General features: G+C 39.9%; 1 protein-coding gene across 2 annotated transcripts in view; it reads left to right on the top strand.

Moving 5' to 3' along the window:
* LOC124253335 overlaps positions 1-22,378 on the top strand; it is a 75,684-nt gene that overhangs the window by 21,137 nt on the left and 32,169 nt on the right. The window contains exon 3 of one of the 2 annotated variants that reach the window (XM_046687087.1): positions 15,128-15,331. In XM_046687087.1, the coding sequence (XP_046543043.1) occupies positions 15,128-15,331 (204 nt within the window). Of the gene's footprint in view, positions 1-14,580; positions 15,332-22,378 lie in introns of those variants that run through there. The other variant, XM_046687086.1, reaches the window with a different exon arrangement.

Below are 22,378 nucleotides of genomic sequence, written 5' to 3'. Positions count from 1 at the left end.
TTATAAAAGTTTGTAAATAAACTCATTAATAAACATGGGAAACATAGAAGTGATGCCTAAAGAACTTTTGTATGAGTACCTAACACGGAAGAAAGTATGAATAATTTATAGCCGTAAACTCAACGTAGTTTAATGACAGTGACACAATTGTTGAAATAGCAGAGCTAGGCATATACCATTCCCAGTGTGATAATTCATATGCAATGCGGTAGACGTGACAGCTGCAGTGATATCATCGATTGTGCAGAAAATGACTATATGACTAACTCTTAGATACATCTAAACAAAAGGGGAGATCCTATGGATCCAAGCTCCTGCAGGCCAATGACCATACTAAGCAGTCGCGGAATACTTTTTATCAGTATTTTGAATGAGAGACTGGATTTCCTCTTGAGAAGGAAGACATATTTTCATTGCCAGTTCAGCCAGGATTCCGACAGCGCTTCTCTTATCTATTATGCATTTACTCACTAAAACATGTTGAGAAAAACTCCATCATCCATGTATGTTGTATGAACGAAAACAGCAAATCTTGTGCTTTAATCAAATGTAAACTTCGGGCATTACCCTCGCAAATTTGGAAAGAGCAAAGAATTTATCATTCTTATTTGCCTAAGCTCTTCTGGATTTTTCTCATTGATATGAAATCTTTCCTGTATAAATAGCAGTGGTGCGAAATAAATGTATGATGCCCTAATGAGGCTGGTTAGCTGCTGTGCCTGCAGTTCTCACGTACGTATGCCTGGTGAATGTAGCCTCACCTCTTGTGGCACTAATTGTATGGAGAAAGTGCATTAAACATTACTTAAGCTTGTCTCTTGGTTACAATCGTCAACCCACAACTTCATGGTACTCGTATATGGTGAACCTGGAATAGAGAGAACCTCAAGAGAATGGCAAAGTACTGGCATAATAGTGTTAAAACATAACTAAAACAATATGAAACGTGTTATACAACGTCATGATGGCCAGCTTGACTGTCTATCTTATTAGCTAAACTGTACACAGTAGTTACTGGATAACTTGGCATGGCCCTGATCCAAGTATTGTACGTACCTCAATGCCTTCCTAACGAATGGATTGCCATAAATGTTGAAATAGTGTCAAACGATATATACTCAAGGGCCAAAGTGACTGTGACACACAAGCAAAAACAAAATTAGTAATATGTTGTTGTTTTTCCTGCAAAAAATCCATAAGAACAGTTATTACGTATCTCAAGGTATAGTACTGATCAACAGTCCATAAGAACAGCTCATCTGGCATATGAAATAAATGAGAGTGGGTTTACAACAAGTTCACCTGGTCATTAGTGACTTTATGCATTTACAACAAGTTCACCTGGTCATTAGCTATAGTGACTTTGATGCAGGCCTGGCACCATCGCCTCATTGAAGCTGCTAAACGTGGAATGAACGTCCTGGGGAAGATCATTCCATATCTGAGGAAGGATGTGCAGGAGTTCCTGTTGGAGAATTCGGATGACGTGTGAACGTGGCTCCATTTCATCCCATATGGGTGACAAATCAGGGGATCTTGCTGGCCTGGGTAGTACATTGTCCTTGTTCAGATACTGCTCTACAACTCGAGCAACGTGTGGTCGCGCGTCACGTTATTGAAGCGTCACTCCAAAGCCGTTCTGTTGCAAAACCGGTCATTAGGGGTGACTGTTGAGGGGGAAACAACTATTGCGATAGCGATAGTCTATCGCGACCAACTATTGCAATATTATTGCTATAGTTTTTCTCTCCTTGAATTGTGTTATTTGAAGTCATTTCCCAAATGAATATATAGTTTAAATGAAATAAAATAAGTTGAAGTAGTGTCAGTCTCTTTTAATAACTGGCAAGAAACCAGATCAGGTCAACAGTTAAAACATAAACTTACTGTTATTCACTATTTCAAACTCCGAGTCGCATGCCGTGTTTGCCGTACACAGGTACCGGGGCGGATAACTCTAAATCAAAGTGAACGAATCTAGTACTTCCTGTATTTTGCACTGCGCATTTACCAACGGAAGTCAATTACTAAACTATCGGTAGTGACACATACTATCGATGCATCGATAGTTCGATTTCTACCATCGATGAAATTGCTATCGGAGACTCAACAGTTGCAATCCATCGATAGTTCGATACATCGTTATAGCCCTACCGGTCATGCGGCCATCAATTTGCAAACAAAATCCTTTCTTGGCACTTTACAGTATTCAAGTCCTTGACGTCCTTGCTGAAGCTGTTATCCCACCCCAAAACGTAACCACCACCACCACCAAGCACCACCACCACCAAGCTGTTATCCCACCCCAAAACGTAACCACCACCACCACCACCACCACCACCAAGCACCTACCGCCCCCGCCCCCAAAGTGAAAGTGTTCTCGTAGATACACCTCTGTTGCCAGGCACCATACGGACTGTAATGGTTGCTGGGTGGAACCTGTGTCGGTGGTACGTGGTTCGAATCCATCCGTCTCGACGTGGGACCTTTACTGATTGGCGGACTCTGCTGAAAATGTCGGTATAAGTGCCAAATGGTTCGAGGTAGCAGGCTGAAGTATACCTATAGCTCTCTCGCTGTCATTTTCCCCGAGACGTGGCATGTCGAAATTGTTCCAAAGTGATTAATAGAGGTTTTTACCTACCTGTGCACTTCTTAAAACTGCATTGAGTGGAAATGCTAAGCGTCAGGTTGTCTGAACATTGCGGGCACTTTTTTTTTGAAAATGTTGCGTTTCTTGCAAATTTCGTGCAGTTACAACAACTTCTTGGTTGCGTTTTTTCCCGACCATTTTAACACACTTTTCTCTAGCTTAAATCGTAAAATTCGTTCACAGGATTACCATTGCGAAAAATCCACGTGGCAATAGCTTTTGCGTCTGAGTATATTTATTTTAAAATGGAGAAGCCATATTTAGCCATTTTGAAAGGTAATCAATATCAATTTGATAAACAATTTCCTTCTCAGCAAATATTTGCTGTGCACATTAGCGATTTAATTCCCTGTTTTACGAGTCTAATAATCAGATCCTTGCCATGGTAACTCAACACCTATTGCCGAGCAATTCCATTACATTTTTCGTTGTGAGGTATTCTAAAACACTAACGGGTGCATTTGCACTTATGATGCAAATATTCTCTCAACAATCCATGTTTAATAATCCAGTTTAAAAATATGAAACCCTTATATGAGTGATTGTCGATTACATGCTTCAAAAAAGATCAACGAAAATAAAGCATATGTATAATAAGTATATGATATATAATGCAATGATGATATATTAGAGAGCAAGTAGGACCCATGATCACGGGAGCCTAGTATAGCTGGTACAGCAACATCACCTTCTGGCTTCATGTTTGCGATAGTAAGTGGCTAAACGTGGTCGGGAAATGTACAAACAGTGGACACTATTATATCAAACAAAAATGCCGGTGGGTTCTGATTATATTGTCTACGCACGTGATTCAGTGTGTGTACCAGCTAGCAGATGAGCAATTACCAAGTACACTGCCAACACACATTCGGGTGGAGCTCAATACATACCTCGCTGGAGAGTATTTGATGAAGTAATGCAGTTCAAACTAATTACCAAAACTATTACAAAAGCACTTTGGACATTTGTATTTTCAAACTCACATTATAGTGTAGTGAGTGAGATGTTCTGTCTAACCAAGATTTGTGCATTACCACTGGAGCTGTTTGATGAGAGTATCCCTAGCCGGGTGTAATGGAATGTTAAGCTACACATCGTCAGTGAAAACATCCCCTACCTTTGTTCAATTAGATAATGTTTGACTTCTTTTAACAACAGTCATGGCTAGTTTGGAAAGTGGCCTTCATCGGCTAGAGAGCAAGTTGTCCACGGCCTATACTGTGTCCATGCTTCATAATGTTGTCTGTAAATTATCAACAGACTATTATGGTATATCCTGTTTGACACAACCTTCAGACATATGTCCATCGAGAGTTACAGCGCCACGGTGAACGTGACCTTTTAACACAGCGGCTGGGGAACTGTCCATGCACTAAGCCGGAATAGAGTGCAACCCCACCTTCAGACACTGGCGGCCTATATTAAAAACGTCAATACCATTAAATCATTTAACTAAAGTTTCTTGTAAGCCCTTTTCAAATTGTCCTCCCGGAGAGACTGGAGTGGTTTCGTAATTTTCAGTTTCATATCACTGTTTTTTTGTCTTGCATACACATCGTCAAAGTTGGAGAATAGAGGAAACAAATATGAATATATATTTTATCTTTGAAAATCAGATGCTTGCTAAAAGGGGAAGCTTATCCTGCTCTACCGGCAGCAACCGCCACTCACACAATTTGCACACGTAACTCTTTGATACAAATACTCTAAATTACGATATGATTCACTGTGTGCAATTAAACCGCAACGCGTTCACCAGCTGTACAAGTATCTGTGTCGCATGTTGGCGTTGACGTGCACGTCGATCGAGTTCACCCTACACACCCTCTATGAGGTTAAGATCCGGAAGGCCATGTCAAAACATTGACGATTGAATTATGAAGTTTGCGTGTTGTAGCGTTGTTATGCTGAAACAACTTCCTCTGTCGGTAGATAATCGGAAGAAGATGACGTCGATAAATTTGGTCGATGTATTGTCAGATTCTCCTGAACTACCACAAGAAAGTCAGATCTCCGTTTGTAGGAGACGGCTCTCCACACCATTATACCTTCGCCTCTGAATCTGTTGTCCTGTCGAACGCCATTCTCTTCCCACAGAGGTTACTTGTCATATCTTCCTTCGAACCTCTGTTCTAATACGACCCTTTCATTGTGCGAGTGTTCAGGATTCGTGATTGGTTGCAATCAGATTTGGTTGTGCAATCAGCGACGTTGTTTCAAAAGTGATCATTCGCAAGGCCTCGGCAATTTCCGTATGCTTCGGAAAAACTAGAACCTCTTCCCCTGCGCGATGCGCAAACGTTTCTTTCAGACAGACCTCAGTCATGTAACGGTGGAGGGGGATATTTGTGGCCCCACATTTGCTTGTGTTAGTCAAGTTGGATCTAAGTCAATGTAACACGTGTTCTGATTGGATAGAAAGAAGGGAGATGATTCGTGTTGCGACTTTTTGCCGCTAGGGGATTTTACGAGAACCGGGAAATATGGCCGTATTAGAACAGAGGTTCGTAGGAAGATATGACAAGTCACCTCTGTGGGAAGAGAATGGTCGAACGCAGGTCGGTTTAAAACTTTCATTTCCACTTCGTGGAGCAAGTCTTCTGTCTAAGCGTTGAAGAAGAAACCTTCATTCGCTACTGACCCAGACTGGCCGCCAGTTTTCAGAGCCTATGCAAGTACCGTGCAGCTCCATCACATACGCTGTCACTGACGCAAACGTCTCAAAACAAATCTTCTGTGTTTAATTCCCACCTCTGGCTGACGACTCTATTCTATTATTTTATTCGATACCCCCTCAAACCAGGCATATGTCTGCAGGTGGTAATAGCATGCCGATGACGTAGATGAATGGCCTGGATGCAGCAATCTCCTGCATTGGTCGTGACTTGCTTTTCCACTACTCTCACGATCTTGTATTGAACAGAGGCAGGTACATTGAATCCATAAACTGGTTATGGTTCTCTGCTGTATGTTCAAGTGACGAACTGCGGACTGGGTCTCTCCCTGTCTCACTGGTTACACTCAGTCTCTCCGTTTTCCCATTTCCAGAAGGTCGACACAACAAATTGTTGACTGACATTTGACCTTTTATAGTCACTGTTTCTGAATGTTCTTACTTGCACAGGCATGCTGCTTTTGATTTGCTTTCCAGGATATTTTTCGTCTGTTTGTCATTTAATAGTGTTGTGTGAGGCTACAAAAGTTTAAAACGGTTGCATTTGAGTACTAAACCATGTGACGAACATAGTTCAATAAAAAAGATATTGCATTTTCATTTGAATGTTGGAATGAACAAAATCAACATTATCATTGTGTCGTGTGCGTGAGAGACACATGTGTTATGTGTTATGTGTTATGAGTGTATGTGTTTGTAGCCTGCCACCGCAAAACGTTACTGTTGCCATGGAGACGACGTCATCTCCATATTGCTTGTAGTTAAATGCCGTATTCAGAAGTGTTCCGAGTCGATAGAGGCGGATAATGTACGGTAAGGTGAAGAGGAGATAAAATCACTCATCTGTTTAATAGACTCTGTGTCTGTGTATTAGAACAAGTGGTGTGGAGCGAAGACACCAGAATGCATTGTGTGGGTTGCGTCGCTTAGGAAGGTCAGAAACCTGTTATCGTGGGTTCGAATCTCACATCGTCCTGTTTCTGATTGCCCGTACCATATCAGTGCTCGCAGGTTTCACTAAACTAGTGAGTGGGTGAGTAAGCAATTTCTTAGCAAAATGTCAGCAATATCACTGCGTGGGGCACGAGAAATGGGCTTTACACATTGTACCCATGTGGGGAATCGAACCCAGGTCTTCGGCATGGCGAGCCAACGCTTTAACCACTAGGTTACCCGACAAAAATATATTATCCAAACAAAAGAAACGCATAGGCCAGAAATCTGTTGCGAAAATGTTGTATTTTCAAACATGTATAACTCGTCCACAAATAGACTTTAGTACAGGAATTTTTACATCAGTTTAAAAAAAGGAAATGCCTATGCAACCAAGTGGATAATTTTAGATAACGGAGGCGTTGAGTTCGATGGTGACGACGTAGCACGGTCCCTGACGTCGGGTCTCCTGGCTCTCAGTCCAATCTTTCTCAATCAGTTCCGTACAGTTTGGCCGGATATCCTCCGACGTTCAGGCACCCTGGCTGCTGTGCTCTCACCCGTTGCAGTACGATCACGCAAATGTAGTACCCGGATGTACCGATCTTGGGCTGCAATGGTGACTCGAGGTCTGCCTGTACGGGGACGGTCATTTGTTATACCTGTTTAGTTGTAACGAGCTGCAAGCCGTGATATCGTACTCAGACTAACATTCAGACGCCTGGCAAGAGAAGATTGGTAATCTCATGTGTGCATTCTTTCAATGGCGGTGTTCCGTGTCGCAGAGTCAAGACGTGGCGTGGTGATTTGGCCTTGAAACTCCCTAAAACGAATGCCGCTTTCCGAAAGTATTCTGGATTTTTATAGCCATACAGTGCATGCTCTTTGCTGCACAATTTCAACTGAATGGTGATTTCGTTGTGGTGATGTCTTTTTAATCCTTGTAAGAAATCTCATCAAAATCAACATTTTCAGGTAAGTCGATTTTTCACTTGTGCAATTGTGTAAAATCACGTTATCAGTACTTTTGTTACATATTTTGACAATTGTTTGAACACAAAAGGTAATTCATATATTTTTATAAATTACAAAATGCCTATGCGTTTCTTTTTGTTGTTGATAGTATAGTAACACGAAGCTGATACATATAATATATATCTGGAATAGTGGCTTTATATTTCTACCCTTATTCCTTTTAAGTTGTGTGTCGGCAGATAATCAAAACTGATTATTCTCTAATTGCAACTGTGATGAACATACTCTTCACAAATAGATATGTCTGTTTAAGGAGTTTATATACTCATATTGTTGCAGAAATTATTAGGGACAATTACTGATAGAAACACATTGATTCTAGTTTACCCTCTTGGCGTTTTCTGAATTAGAACTCTCTTTTAACCTAGAAATCCGTTCACAGAGAATTTGGCGTGAAGCAAACAAACTACAAAGAGATGTTAATCATTAACAATTGTATTATAAAATCAACTTGGTTTACAAATCAATACAAATTACTCCAAAGTGATTACAAGGCTGTACACAGTGTCAGTTAAAACTCCATTCAGAACAATTACAATGACAGAATAAAATCAAATAAAAGTGAGATTAACAATACAGATAGTAGTGGTAATATCCACATGGCAGAAACCGTGGTCAAGCTTGTAGGCTGGATGATCTTCACACAGCCGCCGGCCTTAATGTACTGTTGGATTGGCATTTTATAAGTTGATGAATAATAAGAAAAGTACGATACTCCATGACAGAAACCGTGGTCAAGCTTGTAGGCTGGATGATCTTCACACAGCCGCCGGCCTAGATGTACTGTTTGATTGGCATTTTATAAGTTGATGAATAATGAGAAAAGTACGATACTCCATGACAGAAACCGTGGTCAAGCTTGTAGGCTGGATGATCTTCACACAGCCGCCGGCCTAGATGTACTGTTTGATTGGCATTTTATAAGTTGATGAATAATAAGAAAAGTACGATACTCCATGACAGAAACCGTGGTCAAGCTTGTAGGCTGGATGATCTTCACACAGCCGCCGGCCTAGATGTACTGTTTGATTGGCATTTTATAAGTTGATGAATAATAAGAAAAGTACGATACTCCATGAATAGTAGTCTTGGGAATTGGTTGAAATCTCACAATTGATGATTGTTTCATTACCAACGAACAATCATCGAACAAAATTGGTTAGCGTCATTTTTCAGATTTCCTATCCAGGTTGTTGTTGCAAATATGTATAACATGATGCAACTTGCTACTTTAAAGTGATGACTAATATGTCATGAACATAAACTTCCCGGAGTCTTCAAGAAATATTCAGTCAGTGAAGTGAGTTTTCTAAGAATTAAACACGTTTTCATGCCCTGACAACTTCAAAGATATGTTCCATTGTCAAGTATTTCAAAGACTAAAACAGTAGTTCCAAAATCGTTTATGTTCGATTATGAAAAAATGTGATCGATTGCTGGGTCGTTTAGTCACTGCAACCAATCTTCGATTATTTCAATTAATCGGACCACCACCAATGAATAGTCATAATAAGAAGTTGTTATCCATAAACTATTGTACTTTTCTTATGGCCTTGACGTAATGTGAGATGAAAACGGTTAACACTACTTGCACGGTATATAGTAAAAAAAAAGCTTCCGGAAATAAAGACCATCCTTTCCTTAAACGTCTGAATATAGAAGCTGGAACACCACTTCCGTGTAGTGAATCGAAACTGAAATACACGTTCCAACACATGTACAGTTACCACATTCCTTTACAATAACTCACTCTCCGAGCAAGGCTAAGTAGTTTAGTTTGCTGTGAATGTATATCATTGGCACAGTGACAACCGCTTTTGTAACGATATTAATCACTGAGTGTGAGCGGGTTGGATTTAAAGCCGATTTTCAGTAAACCATGGTTTCTAGTCCCCAGTGGCACAGGCTGTTCACATGTACCGCTGTTGTCAAACTGAAAACAGTGGATATTGTACTTTCTCTACAGACATTTAGAGGTTTCAGGCAGCTGCGCTATCGTAGCCCGCAGCCATTACCACGGGAGCAAAAGCAAGATTTCATACAAATACCCACACAGTACAAAATACCTGCGATGACCGGATTTGCGTGCAGTTCGATGATGTGATGATATGAAAAATAGGTTACATTATGCTTCCTTATTGATTCCTCACAACCCTTGCATTAATGTGACATGAGCCTGGCATGCTATGGGTTATTAAAGTTTCAAACCAGTTGACATTAATGTATGTATACTGACAGTAATTGTAACATATGTCAACCGATCCGTTCACTTGTGACTAAATATGTTTCAGTCAAGAACCGATATAATCATCTTGCCGACGTGACGTTACTCGTGAACGCTCAAAACGGGGTGGGTTCCTGTTGTTCCCCGTCTGTTGGCACTGACCCCAAACTGACTGCATGTTGTTACCGTGAACATCAAAAGTGTTGGGGGGCGGTGGGGTAGTCTAGTGGTTAAAGCGTTGGCTCGTCACGCCGAAGACCCGGGTTCGAATCCCCACATGGGCACATTGTGTGAAGCCCATTTCTGGTGTCCCCCGCCGTGATATTGCTGGAATATTGCTAAAAGCGTCGTAAAACCATACTCACTCACTCACTCACTCACTCAAAAGTGTTGGCAGCGCCATCTAGTGCAAATACGGTGTCAAGCATTCCATCAAGCAACCGCTCATTTCTAGACAGGCGTGTGATAATGTTTACGGGTTTTGACTGTTATTGTTTTCCGAGAATGGCAGCACTTCAGGGGTTTAAGCTGAGTATCAAGTATAGTATGAATGTGTTACGAATTATTAACACCTTGGATTCTATTAATGCAGTGGCCGGATGCACATGGATACATGGCTATCACGACAAGGTTTATTATTCTGAAACAAATCTAAGGACAATTCTATTTTAATGAGATTGTGTCAAGGAATTTGTATTCGATAGTCCTTATCTAATATCAGAAAGTCACGTTGATCACAAAACCGTAGCATAATTAAACACGTTGCACAACATTAATAACGACTTAAGTGTGCAACCTTTCCTGCATGTTAGTCTTCAAACGAATTTACATTTGGCAAAATATGGGATGTTCATATTCACTGAAGGAATGCTAGTGCTCCTGCGTTATATGGTGTCTGTATGGGATGTTCATACTCACTGAAGGAATGCTAGTGCTCCTGCGTTATATAGGTGTCTGTATGGGATGTTCATACTCACTGAAGGAATGCTAGTGCTCCTGCGTTATATGGTGTCTGTATGGGATATGGGATGTTCATACTCACTGAAGGAATGCTAGTGCTCCTGCGTTATATAGTGTCTGTATGGGATGTTCATACTCACTGAAGGAATGCTAGTGCTCCTGCGTTATATGGTGTCTGTATGGGATGTTCATACTCACTGAAGGAATGCTAGTGCTCCTGCGTTATATAGTGTCTGTATGGGATGTTCATATTCACTGAAGGAATGCTAGTGCTCCTGCGTTATATGGTGTCTGTATGGGATGTTCATATTCACTGAAGGAATGCTAGTGCTCCTGCTTTATATGGTGTCTGTATGGGATGTTCATACTCACTGAAGGAATGCTAGTGCTCCTGCGTTATATGGTGTCTGTATGGGATGTTCATACTCACTGAAGGAATGCTAGTGCTCCTGCGTTATATGGTGTCTGTATGGGATGTTCATACTCACTGAAGGAATGCTAGTGCTCCTGCGTTATATAGTGTCTGTATGGGATGTTCATATTCACTGAAGGAATGCTAGTGCTCCTGCGTTATATGGTGTCTGTATGGGATGTTGCGTTATATGGTGTCTGTATGGGATGTTCATATTCACTGAAGGAATGCTAGTGCTCCTGCGTTATATAGTGTCTGTATGGGATGTTCATATTCACTGAAGGAATGCTAGTGCTCCTGCGTTATATAGTGTCTGTATGGGATGTTCATATTCACTGAAGGAATGCTAGTGCTCCTGCGTTATATGGTGTCTGTATGGGATGTTCATATTCACTGAAGGAATGCTAGTGCTCCTGCTTTATATGGTGTCTGTAGTGTGGTCGATATACAGTGAAGCCTCGTTAATCCGGACGGTTGCGTCACAACATCCGATGAAGGATATTCATTAAGGAGTAGTCTCAATTCGACAACGCAATGTCATCTTCATCCACAGAATCTGAATCACCTTCATGAGAAATAATATCCACAGTTGCTAATTGTTTGCGCACTAACTTCGTCCCAACTAGTTTTCACAATGCACTTGCTTCGATATAGAGTGTCGAGATTTGAATCTGTCCCTTATGTGTAATTAAAACAACAACCCTTAACTGACATTTCTCAAAAGTTAACAAGAGTTCATCTTGTCTTGAACACGACTTACAGCCTCCGGACTGTGAAGCAATTTACTGTTTATTTTACTGATTGGTGACAGCTACTTATAAAGTTGTCTTTCTTCGAACGAAATAATTCTATCACCCAAATAAATGACGGAGGAAATGTAGATCCGTGTATACATGCCTATGTCTATTAATCCTAACTACAATATGAACGGTATAAAATGCTCCTCTTTATGTGTCATATACGGCCGCTTGTCCGGGACACTCAACTCTTTCTGGTCATATAATTGGAAATAGAAACTATAAATAATCTATATGGTATAAAGGGAATAATTTGTTACTTCCACTGAAGTAGAGAATGGAACACGGTTGCGGAAATCACCAGTGGGCACAGATGACCCCATTTATCATGAGGCCCACTACCTAGAGTCCATTATCTACAGTTGCTGACATGGAGCGGCATAAATCAGTACCTACGCTTTAATCATACACCTCTCAATAAACTCACACATTTAGTATTCATTAGGCTACTGTTAATCTAACTCATGAGTCATGTACAGTCAGCATTTATCATGAACAACAGCTTACATGTATGGAGGTATCTAATCTGTCATACAGACCCTGAAACAAATAAGTCCAAGAAAGTCTATATCCATGCAAGTCTAGAATATGTGGCAAGTATTGATTTCCACAATTTCCACAATGAAGAAAGTCTCAGGGCTCCTTTTCATAAAATATGTGTATTTATTCATTATGAATTGTTGTTTTTTTCTGTAAAACATGTTCATTTCAGAGACTAGTTGTTAGTCTTACTCTCTTACTCCCCAAATATTTAACTTGCTGGAATACAGCCGTTGTGAATCATAATGATTTTGGTATACATATCTTTTACTTTTCCTATTCTTGTTTTGAAATATCAATGTAAAAATAAATGATGACAGACCACTCTCATTTAACAGTGGTCAGCTCTGTGCATTCCCTGATATTTTAATCGGTTTATGAAAACATAAGCGTACAAGCAATTGTTTTGTAACCAATCAAATGTCCTAGAATCACTGGCGATATATGTATTGACATATCCACTTGTGCAATAGCTACATGTAGAGACGGGTGAACAAGTTTGTTACGAAATTCTACAAATTAAAACGCGTTTTAAAAGTCCTAATTTCGTCAGGTCTGTGTCTATACTTATGGATTAAAACGATTTTACAAAACTACAAAAAGCAGTGGTAACATTAGATAACTACTTGTTCACAGAGATAACAATTGGGCGATGGTCTTATGAAGACAGTTTGAACCAACACTTTGTTATTAAGTGCTACATTGGGATCCTGGCTTCAATGGCTACGATATGCACTAACGGTTTTACGATGCGATAAGTTAAGTTCACTTTTAGTTCAAACACAGGATATGTATGCAATGGAGGATATGAATATAACAGTTTTCTCTAAGGCGAGCAAATCAAGATAATTAGACATTGCTGCCACGGAATGCCAAGCAAGTGGATAAAACGTTTCTACATAAAATCTTTAATAGAACAGTTTTGTAAGTAACGGTAGGATAATTGCGTGCTTGATTGTGACCTAGGGCAACAGCGTGAAAACAAAATGTGTGAAGTTTCTCTGTTTAAGTAAATGTTACAAAGCCGCTCAAGATGACATCTGTCTCACATGAACTAACACGTGTGGCTCCCCAACGTTTTCCCATATGTGAGTGGAATTCAAATGCAGATTTGTTCATGTCAGAAATACAGAACAAATCATACCTAAACATGTGGGCGAGTGTCAAGCGCTGTGCATCTTAACGTTTCCCTTGATATTTCCAATCCTCACATTGTCCTGCCACTATGGCAATGGTGATAGGCCGATAACAATTTAGTCCATGAGTCGTAAAAGTGTGGATTTTCATAGATGCAACGTATATAGGAAACATCAACGGTCTGTTGTTAAGGTCACTGCAGAGAAAGCAATATCTGCTCGGTGAGTGTCAGGAATTACTGAATTACATCATACACTCTATAGAACCCACGAAGGTAATGCAACTCATATATATCACCGTTCCATTGAAATAAAAGCATGTCTTGTTACTGTTGCATTCACCCCTTTACCGATGGTGTTTATGTTGGTCTGTAGATTTCAAGGTTAGATTTCAAGATATTTACCATACACACTGGAAAGATATGCAAGCAATGCCATATGAACCTCAGATTTCACGTGTACGCTACATCATTAACACATTTGAGAAATACAGTTCTTCGTGTGATGTAAAACGATTATCATATGCCTAGTTTATTACCACTAAACTATGACTACAAGTTCCATTAAGTTCTCTAGCAATCTATCTCCAATTAGCGCCATGCAGTTTAATCATAACGCTGAGACTCTATATATCAAGCAATGATCGGCGTTTAACACAGCAGGTGGTCTTGGGCCAGATTAGAGTCGTCGATGTTCTTATATATTTTTAACCTCGGAATCAGAGGTATGTCACATAGTCAACGTCTTCTGCAGTACCGGAGATCAGGTCTTGCATGTATTAAGAGTGAGTGAGTGAGTTTAGTTTTACGCCGCACTCAGCAATATTCCAGCTATATGGCGGTGGTCTGTAAATAATCGAGTCTGGACCAGACAATCCAGTGATCAACAGCATGAGCATCGATCTGCGCAATTGGGAACCGATGACATGTGTCAACCAAGTCAGCGAGCCTGACCACCCGATCCCGTTAGTCGCCTCCTACGAACAGACATAGCTAATGAATATTGTAATACCTTTGTTACAAAAATCTTAACGATTGCGATCGGTGTTTAACTGTAATATCCATAACGTCACACTTAGGTTCAGTGAAGCGTTTGTTTTAATCGACAAGTTTGACAAAGAGCTGCAGTGATCGATGTTTGTAAATTCTGATGAGACTAATTAGTCGCTGCTGTCAGTGGAGAGGTTAGCGGTGATAGTTGTGGTCGCGGTAAACACGGCACTTACATCTTCACCCACAGTTGACTTGGTTTCAACAAACACACGAGGAATTACGGTATATACATATCCATAAGAGACGGCTCTTGCTAACGGGATGACAAATCACTGGAACTACAGCCCGTCACATGTACTGATTTACATATGTATTTGAGTGATTTGATTTGAAGCGCGTTTGACGAAACACTTACAGAAGAACTGTAGTCAGGTGACAAGTCGTTGATAATCCGCTCTCGGTATCATTCAGGAAGCAAGGATCCCTGAGATTTCAACACATTCTTTGACTGGAGTACATTGCCGATCTTGCATAGGTTTGATAACGGCGACTCTATCCGAGTGCTTTCAAAGATATTTCTCGCTGTGTGATTCAAACTGGATATAGCGTAGTTGTAATACAAGTGTGTTTCCATTGATAGCGCGCTTGTCAGATTCGCCTGCGTCGTGAACGGCTGTGGCAGCGTTCTCTGACGAGTAACTCAGAACCAAGGGTACCTCCCCCTCACATGGAGACTATCTTGATGGAGGAACGTTCTTTCTTTCTCGACAGGCCGCAGGACGGGAGGGTGAATGGAATTGGGGAAAAACAGCCAGGGGTGAAGCCAGTTGTGTCTGGGGACCCGCTGAAGACTGAGGTAAAGCCCAGCCCAAACGACCGCCCGTCCCTGAGGGATGTTTTGATGGACTTCTCCCAGTCGACCACACTCCATGGCCTCAGATACATATGCCTTGATGGAGCATTTCTGGCGAGAAGGTAAGTACACATTACTTCATGTGTCCTTTCTACCTTAAAATGGAGATCGGTTGATTTGTGCTTTTTCATTTTGATGTTTATTGTCGGGGTTGTACATTGTAATTGGGTTTGACTATTCTTAAAATAGAAGGTAATATGATAGTGCGGTTCTCTAATAATTGTATTGGAAAAATTCATATAATTGTATATTTCGAGTTTTAATAAATGTGTTATTATTAACATTTCCATCACGTATGCTGTGTTGATATTAGCCATGGCGGTGGTCAAGCTGAAGTAGTGCGGTATGGTTGTATACGTACGCAGTGGAGCGATCCAAACTGATAGTGTCTAAATTGATTGATTTTCCAATCAAATTCGAGTATTTCACGTAGTCATGGTAGAATGAAACTTTATGTAGTAGCTTGGATTTAACTTAACGTTCTGTAGTAGCTAGAATTTAACTTAACGTTAAGTAGTAGCTAGGATTTAACTTAACGTTAAGTAGTAGCTTGGATTTAACTTCACGTTAAGTAGTAGCTTGGATTTAACTTCACGTTAAGTAGTAGCTTGGATTTAACTTAACGTTCTGTAGTAGCTAGGATTTAACTTCACGTTAAGTAGTAGCTTGGATTTAACTTAACGTTCTGTAGTAGCTTGGATTTAACTTAACGTTCTGTAGTAGCTAGGATTTAACTTCACGTTAAGTAGTAGCTTGGATTTAACTTAACGTTCTGTAGTAGCTAGGATTTAACTTAACGTTAAGTAGTAGCTAGGATTTAACTTCACGTTAAGTAGTAGCTAGGATTTAACTTCACGTTAAGTAGTAGCTAGGATTTAACTTAACGTTAAGTAGTAGCTAGGATTTAACTTAACGTTATGTAGTGGCTAGGATTTAACTCAATATAATGTTCAGTCTTCCTGAACTGGGGAATGTGGTTTGCTAACCTTTCTAACACTAGTCTAAACAGTTTCAGAAATGTAAAATTCTCTTGAAGCACAATCAATACATTGTCGTTATACAGCGTCATGCATCAGTCGTCGGGTTGCTACTGATGTCAGGGACGCTGATGACCAAGCTGTTCAACGGGTTACAATTTGTGTAAAGAGTTGTGTCTATCATAGCGTGCCAGAAGCATATGCTTGTTAGTTCACGAACTTGGCATGGAACATTTTTCGGGTTTTGTCAGCAGCAAACCAGTGCCCAGGCGTAATTGATAGAATGATCAGACGTACATTACCCCAATACACCACCCCACACACACACACACACACCGATATGTTAGTGAGACCCTGTACAAAGACGCGTTAGGCCCAACTTGCTCTGACGTTAATCCTAAATTGAACTCCCGTTAAGCGCAACTTGCACACACGTCAAATCCTTATTGAACACGTCATGTTAAGCCCAAATCGGACGCTCGTTAAACCAAAATTGCACAAAAAATTAAACCCAAATGGCACACTCGTTAAACCTACCTCGCACACGTTACGTCTCAACCCGCACGCACCACCATTGTTCAAGGCGAGCAAAATAACTCCAACTTTGTACTCATTGTGTCGAGTGACAGTTTCTTTATGGGACACCTGACAACAAAGTTTGATCTTCCTTCCTGTCTTGAAAACACCAGGTGTCATTCCTGTTACGGTCATAGTAGCTTGGATGTATGGTCCTCGATCACTAAACCCTACAGTTCCTAGGGATCCAACCGTTTCTTGTGAGAGCATGACGTAGAATATGTAAGCATGACCATGACTCTGTTATTTAAAGATTACTGCAGATTATGTCTCTTCCATGATGTCTTTAAGTTGTGTGTAATTTAAACTATAACCAGTCTCATGACTGAGTGTAGTATAGCTTCATTTGGGCACAATATCGGATGATTTCAGACTGCATGAAGCATGATGTTTATTTTCAATACACTTGAATTATGTTATACACGTACACTTAACGTACAACAATATACGTTCCTTAGAGTGTCGTGTTTAAATTGCGATGGAGTGAACTCAAAAGTCACACGGTCTACTAATCCGTAATGCCTATCGTGATATTTACTCATATTGTGTTCAATATCTTCCGTGCCAGGATATGACAGAACATCCATGTTGTCTTACAGCTGTAATTGGCAAAAACACGATCAAAATGCCACCGGTGACAAGACGTAATATCAAACCGAAACATGAGTCTCATTAACCTATTCAGACAATGACCCACTTTTCAGGCGATCCCAATTTTCTCGTGTGAAAGTGAAAAGAGACACCTCAAACAACTATGGTTACACTGAATTCTAATTGCTTGTTGCATAAGACAATGGTATTTACAAGTTAATTTTAATTTTAAAGTTTAATAGCATCGTATTTCTATATTCTATGGCGAGTTTTTTTTTATTTAAACATATTTATTCAAGAGAATGGATTGGGTACAAGTTATGCCAACTTAGTGAAACCCTCTCCTATTTACAGTGCTTACATGCAAAAGTGAAACAAACTATATGTACAGGGATAGAAAGATATATACAAAATGATATATACAATACAATGAATACATGAATTATTTAGATCATACACATTATATCCAATCACTGAACCTTTTGGAATTTGATATATATTTTTGAACTTCTTTAAAAAATGTGAATATTGTCACTATACGGAAGATCTGCACTGCCATTTAATAGTACGTCTAGGTTTGTTGGTGCTTTAATGTTACAAATTCTGCTAATATTTTTAAACATTTCCTGTCTGATAACAGAATACAAAGAACATTCCATAAAATAATGTTGAGAATTTTCACAGGTAAATTTACAATTACATTCTGGGTTCTCTATGAGACCGATCCTATATAGATCACCATTTAATCTACTATTTGAATATCTTAGCTGGGTATGAATTACATTGAGTTTTCTATTACCAAATGAGAAATATCCTGGTGCTTTTGACGAGCTTATATGCGATTAAAAACTTTTAAGGGGAAACTGATTCTCTAACATATAAAGGGAGATTATTCCAAAGTTGTGCAGATGATGGGAAAAATGATTGACTGTAGAGATTTGTGCGGGAATAGTACAGGGAAAGATCACGAATGTTTCTAAGATTATAATTTGTCCTAGATTCAACAGTTTGAGGCATAAGATCACAAAGGTAGGATGGAGCATTTTTGTTGTAGATATTATAGAATAAAGACAGTTTACGATATCTTCTTCTTTCTTTTAACATTTGCCAACCTGTTTCATATATCAGAGTATCTCTAGTAGCATATTTTGGTAAACCAGTAACTATCCTGGCGGCCTCAAACTGAACTTTTTTCAATTTTCAACCGAACAACCATCCCACAATTCACAAGCATATTCAAGATATGGTCTTATGAATACAATATAAATCTTATTAAGAGTGTCTCTGTTTAACATAAACTTTAATTTTGGCGAGGTTGAGGCAGCATGACCTTTACTAAGACGTCACAGACTGCCCCTGTTTGATTAGGTCGTAAAATGAATCATAATCTGGCTCACTGGTTACACATGTTATGTTTTCTTTGCGCTTATTCAGTGTAGTTTTGTAACGGACAATGTGGTTGACATAATATCAAGTCCGTACCAGACCACCAAACCTTTCTAGCGGCAGAGCCTCATTTTGAGATTTCCACGATTTCCAGTTTCCGTTCTTCAGAACACGCTGTACGACAGAGCATGTTGCACGACGTGTTTGCAAGGAGCGTAGTGTTGCAATATACAAGTGGTTAGATGTATCAAATAATACTGATTAATATTTATGTATCCAGTTGAATGAATTTGTCTCAAATTTCTGGACTGGTTATTGTACTAAGTTGCGCAATAGGACGGAACCTAATCAGCAGGAAACGAGACTGTTGTGTTATCAATGTTTTGACTTGGTATTTACCGACATACAGTGTATATATGTTAAATAAGCATGACCCCCTCCGTGACACCCAAGGGACTCAATCATTAAATGTTCACCTGTTCCTTTGCTAAAAAAGTAAATAGGTAGTAGAATAGTAGTATAAGTTTGAATAAGAATTTATAATTTTACATATCAATAAATAATAATTGTAGCTGTATATGTCAGCTGGCGCATGGAGTTGACGATGTCGCAGTGTTCTATGCCTGCAGGTCCGGGGAACAATGTACAGTGAGAGTCATTGTCCCGAAGAGGGCATCCTAGTTCACAACGTCCCAGGACAGCGACATCAGAATACCCCAGCCAAGATAGTCCACTCTATGTCAATAATTTAGTGCACAGTGTCCAACGTTCCACAGCTCGCTGTCTCTAACTATTGGGACTGCAATGCCTCCAGTGATCCAGTTGAAAGAGAATTGTGTATAATTGTCTTGACATTCTACTAGACATACATGTGTACAGGACAATACCTACATAGCTTTACCATTCTTGGCATTTTGTCGTTGTTATTACACGTCGGTTAGTTCGTGCCATCAGCGGTGGTTTCTCCTTGTATATAATTCCACTGGATGCCTGAAATACTTGCCAAACCCAAAATCCTACATGTGAATACATCGGTGGAATTGGAGGTATCAATTCTCAATAACCACCTCTGACTGGACACTGCTAAAGATAATATATATGCTTCTTTCTCTGTAATTGTCGGTGGGCATTTTGAAATACTGTTTTGTCCAAATTTATTCAAAGTTGCGGTATATCTGGCAATATATTTTGTGCAATAAACACGACAAAAGTCGACTTACACTGCCAGGAAGAGAGCTTTACAGTTGGCACTACTCTGTATTTCACACCAAATACACCAAAGGGTTTGCGATTAATTCTATCAGGCCGAATAGAGAGAAGTGGGACCGGTTCCTCAATCAATTTAGCATCCTACAATCTACACGTAGCCTAACTCGAAATGGAAAGCACATTCTCCTAAGGTCATAAGTCATATTTTTATCGATATTGCAAAGTTCAAAAGCCTTCAGATATTCTGATGTACACTCCGTCATTCACACAGGTGAATATATATGTGTATACACTGTAAACAAAAACACAATATTTGTCTCCATGTATAATGTCTTTCAGTGGCATTTAGAAGTTGTACATTGATGTCCAAGATATTTTTTATGGATTAAACTTCTTTTTTAATTTCTCTCACAACGTTTCGAGACCATTCCAGGTCCCTTCATCAGGTGAACTTCATCAGTTCACCTGATGAAGGACCTGGAATGGTCTCTGAAACGTTGTGAGAGAAATTAAAAAAGAAGTTTAATCCATAAAAAATATCTTGGACATCCATGTATAATGACTGTGTGTAATGAGCAACAATACCAGCTGGCATCTAGTGTACTTCCTAGGAGCTACACATCACTGCCGCCTACAGAGAGGCTCTGCTGTTCGCTGGTTATCATCTGTGACCAACATTACTGCACCATGCTGTGTAAGATTATCTCAAACAGGAACCCGTGGGGAGTCAGGGTTACATCAACTAATGCGTGTGACTAGAAGATTGTTGGTCACGCTAGTAGTCTCAAATGTCTCGAGACAATGCTCATAATACCATTCAAAAGTCTAGAAACGATCATTTAGAGGTCCCTGCCATGTATCTGAGATAATACCAGGAATGGTAGACTATCAACTAGTGATATCATTTAGAGGTCCCTGCCATGTATCTGAGATAATACCAGGAATGGTAGACTATCAACTAGTGATATCATTCAGAGATCCCTGCCATGTATCTGAGATAATACCAGGAATGGTAGACTATCAACTAGTGATATGAAATTAACATATTTTACAGAATAAAACAGTTCATAATAAAACAATATATAATGAAAAGGAGCCATGAGAATCTAGTCTTGCAACATATTCTAGACTTGCTTGGTCTGTATGGCAGACTACGAGAATGGCTTCATACAACACACAACTTGAACTCCCATTTTCAGTAATGGTACTGCAGCTAAGGTTAGGGCGTATTTCCAGATATCACAAGCGCGATGCTGCCCACCTGTTTCTTTTCATTAGATAAGCGACCAAATCAAGTGGGGTATGTTCTGCACAATGACGTGTTCTCTCATCTTCACGCATCATGTTGTATCACCAATATCTTCCTGACAGTGGCGGAAGAAATGTATTATGTACATGGGGAAATCAAAGGCTCTGTGTGTGTAGTCCCACTGCCCACGGGGACATCGTGATGCTGGACACGAATGAAGCATACGTCGCTGTTGGTTGTTAATACTTACTATGGAAGACATCATTGATCTTCATACGTAATCAACATAGATCAGTGATCTTCATACGTAGTCAACAAAGATCAGTGATCTTCATACGTAGTCAACATAGATCAGTGATCTTCATACGTAGCCAACATAGATCAGTGATCTTCATACGTAGTCAACATAGATCATTGATCTTCATACGTAGTCAACATAGATCATTGATCTTCATACGTAGTCAACATAGATCATTGATCTTCATATGTAGTCAACATAGATCAGTGATCTACATATGTAGTCAGCATCAGATCAGTGATCTACATATGTAGTCAGCAGCAGCATCAGATCAGTGATCTACATAGGTAGTCAGCAGCAGATCAGTGATCTACATAGGTAGTCAGCATCAGATCAGTGATCTTCATATGTAGTCAGCAGCAGATCAGTGATCTACATATGTAGTCAGCAACAGATCAGTGATCTTCATATGTAGTCAGCATCAGATCAGTGATCTTCATATGTAGTCAGCAGCAGATCAGTGATCTACATAGGTAGTCAGCATCAGATCAGTGATCTTCATATGTAGTCAGCATCAGATCAGTGATCTTCATATGTAGTCAGCAGCAGATCAGTGATCTACATAGGTAGTCAGCATCAGATCAGTGATCTACATATGTAGTCAGCATCAGATCAGTGATCTTCATATGTATCAGCAGCAGATCAGTGATCTAATAGGTAGTCAGCAGCAGATCAGTGATCATGTTCAGTCTAGTCTCTCTCTCTCTCAACTCTCTCTCTCCATATAAATATGATATCTCTCTCTCTCTCTCTCTCTCTCTCTCTCTCTCTCTCTCTCTCTCTCTCTCTCTCTCTCTCTCTGCGCACCTCTTAGTTACGCTGT

The sequence above is a fragment of the Haliotis rubra genome, unplaced genomic scaffold (genome assembly GCF_003918875.1).
Source record: "Haliotis rubra isolate DU_JTF1 unplaced genomic scaffold, ASM391887v1 Scf54, whole genome shotgun sequence".
In the NCBI taxonomy this organism is placed as follows: domain Eukaryota; kingdom Metazoa; phylum Mollusca; class Gastropoda; order Lepetellida; family Haliotidae; genus Haliotis; species Haliotis rubra.
The sequence above is the reverse complement of the archived record's forward strand: the minus strand, read 5'-3'. Positions and strand labels throughout refer to the sequence as shown.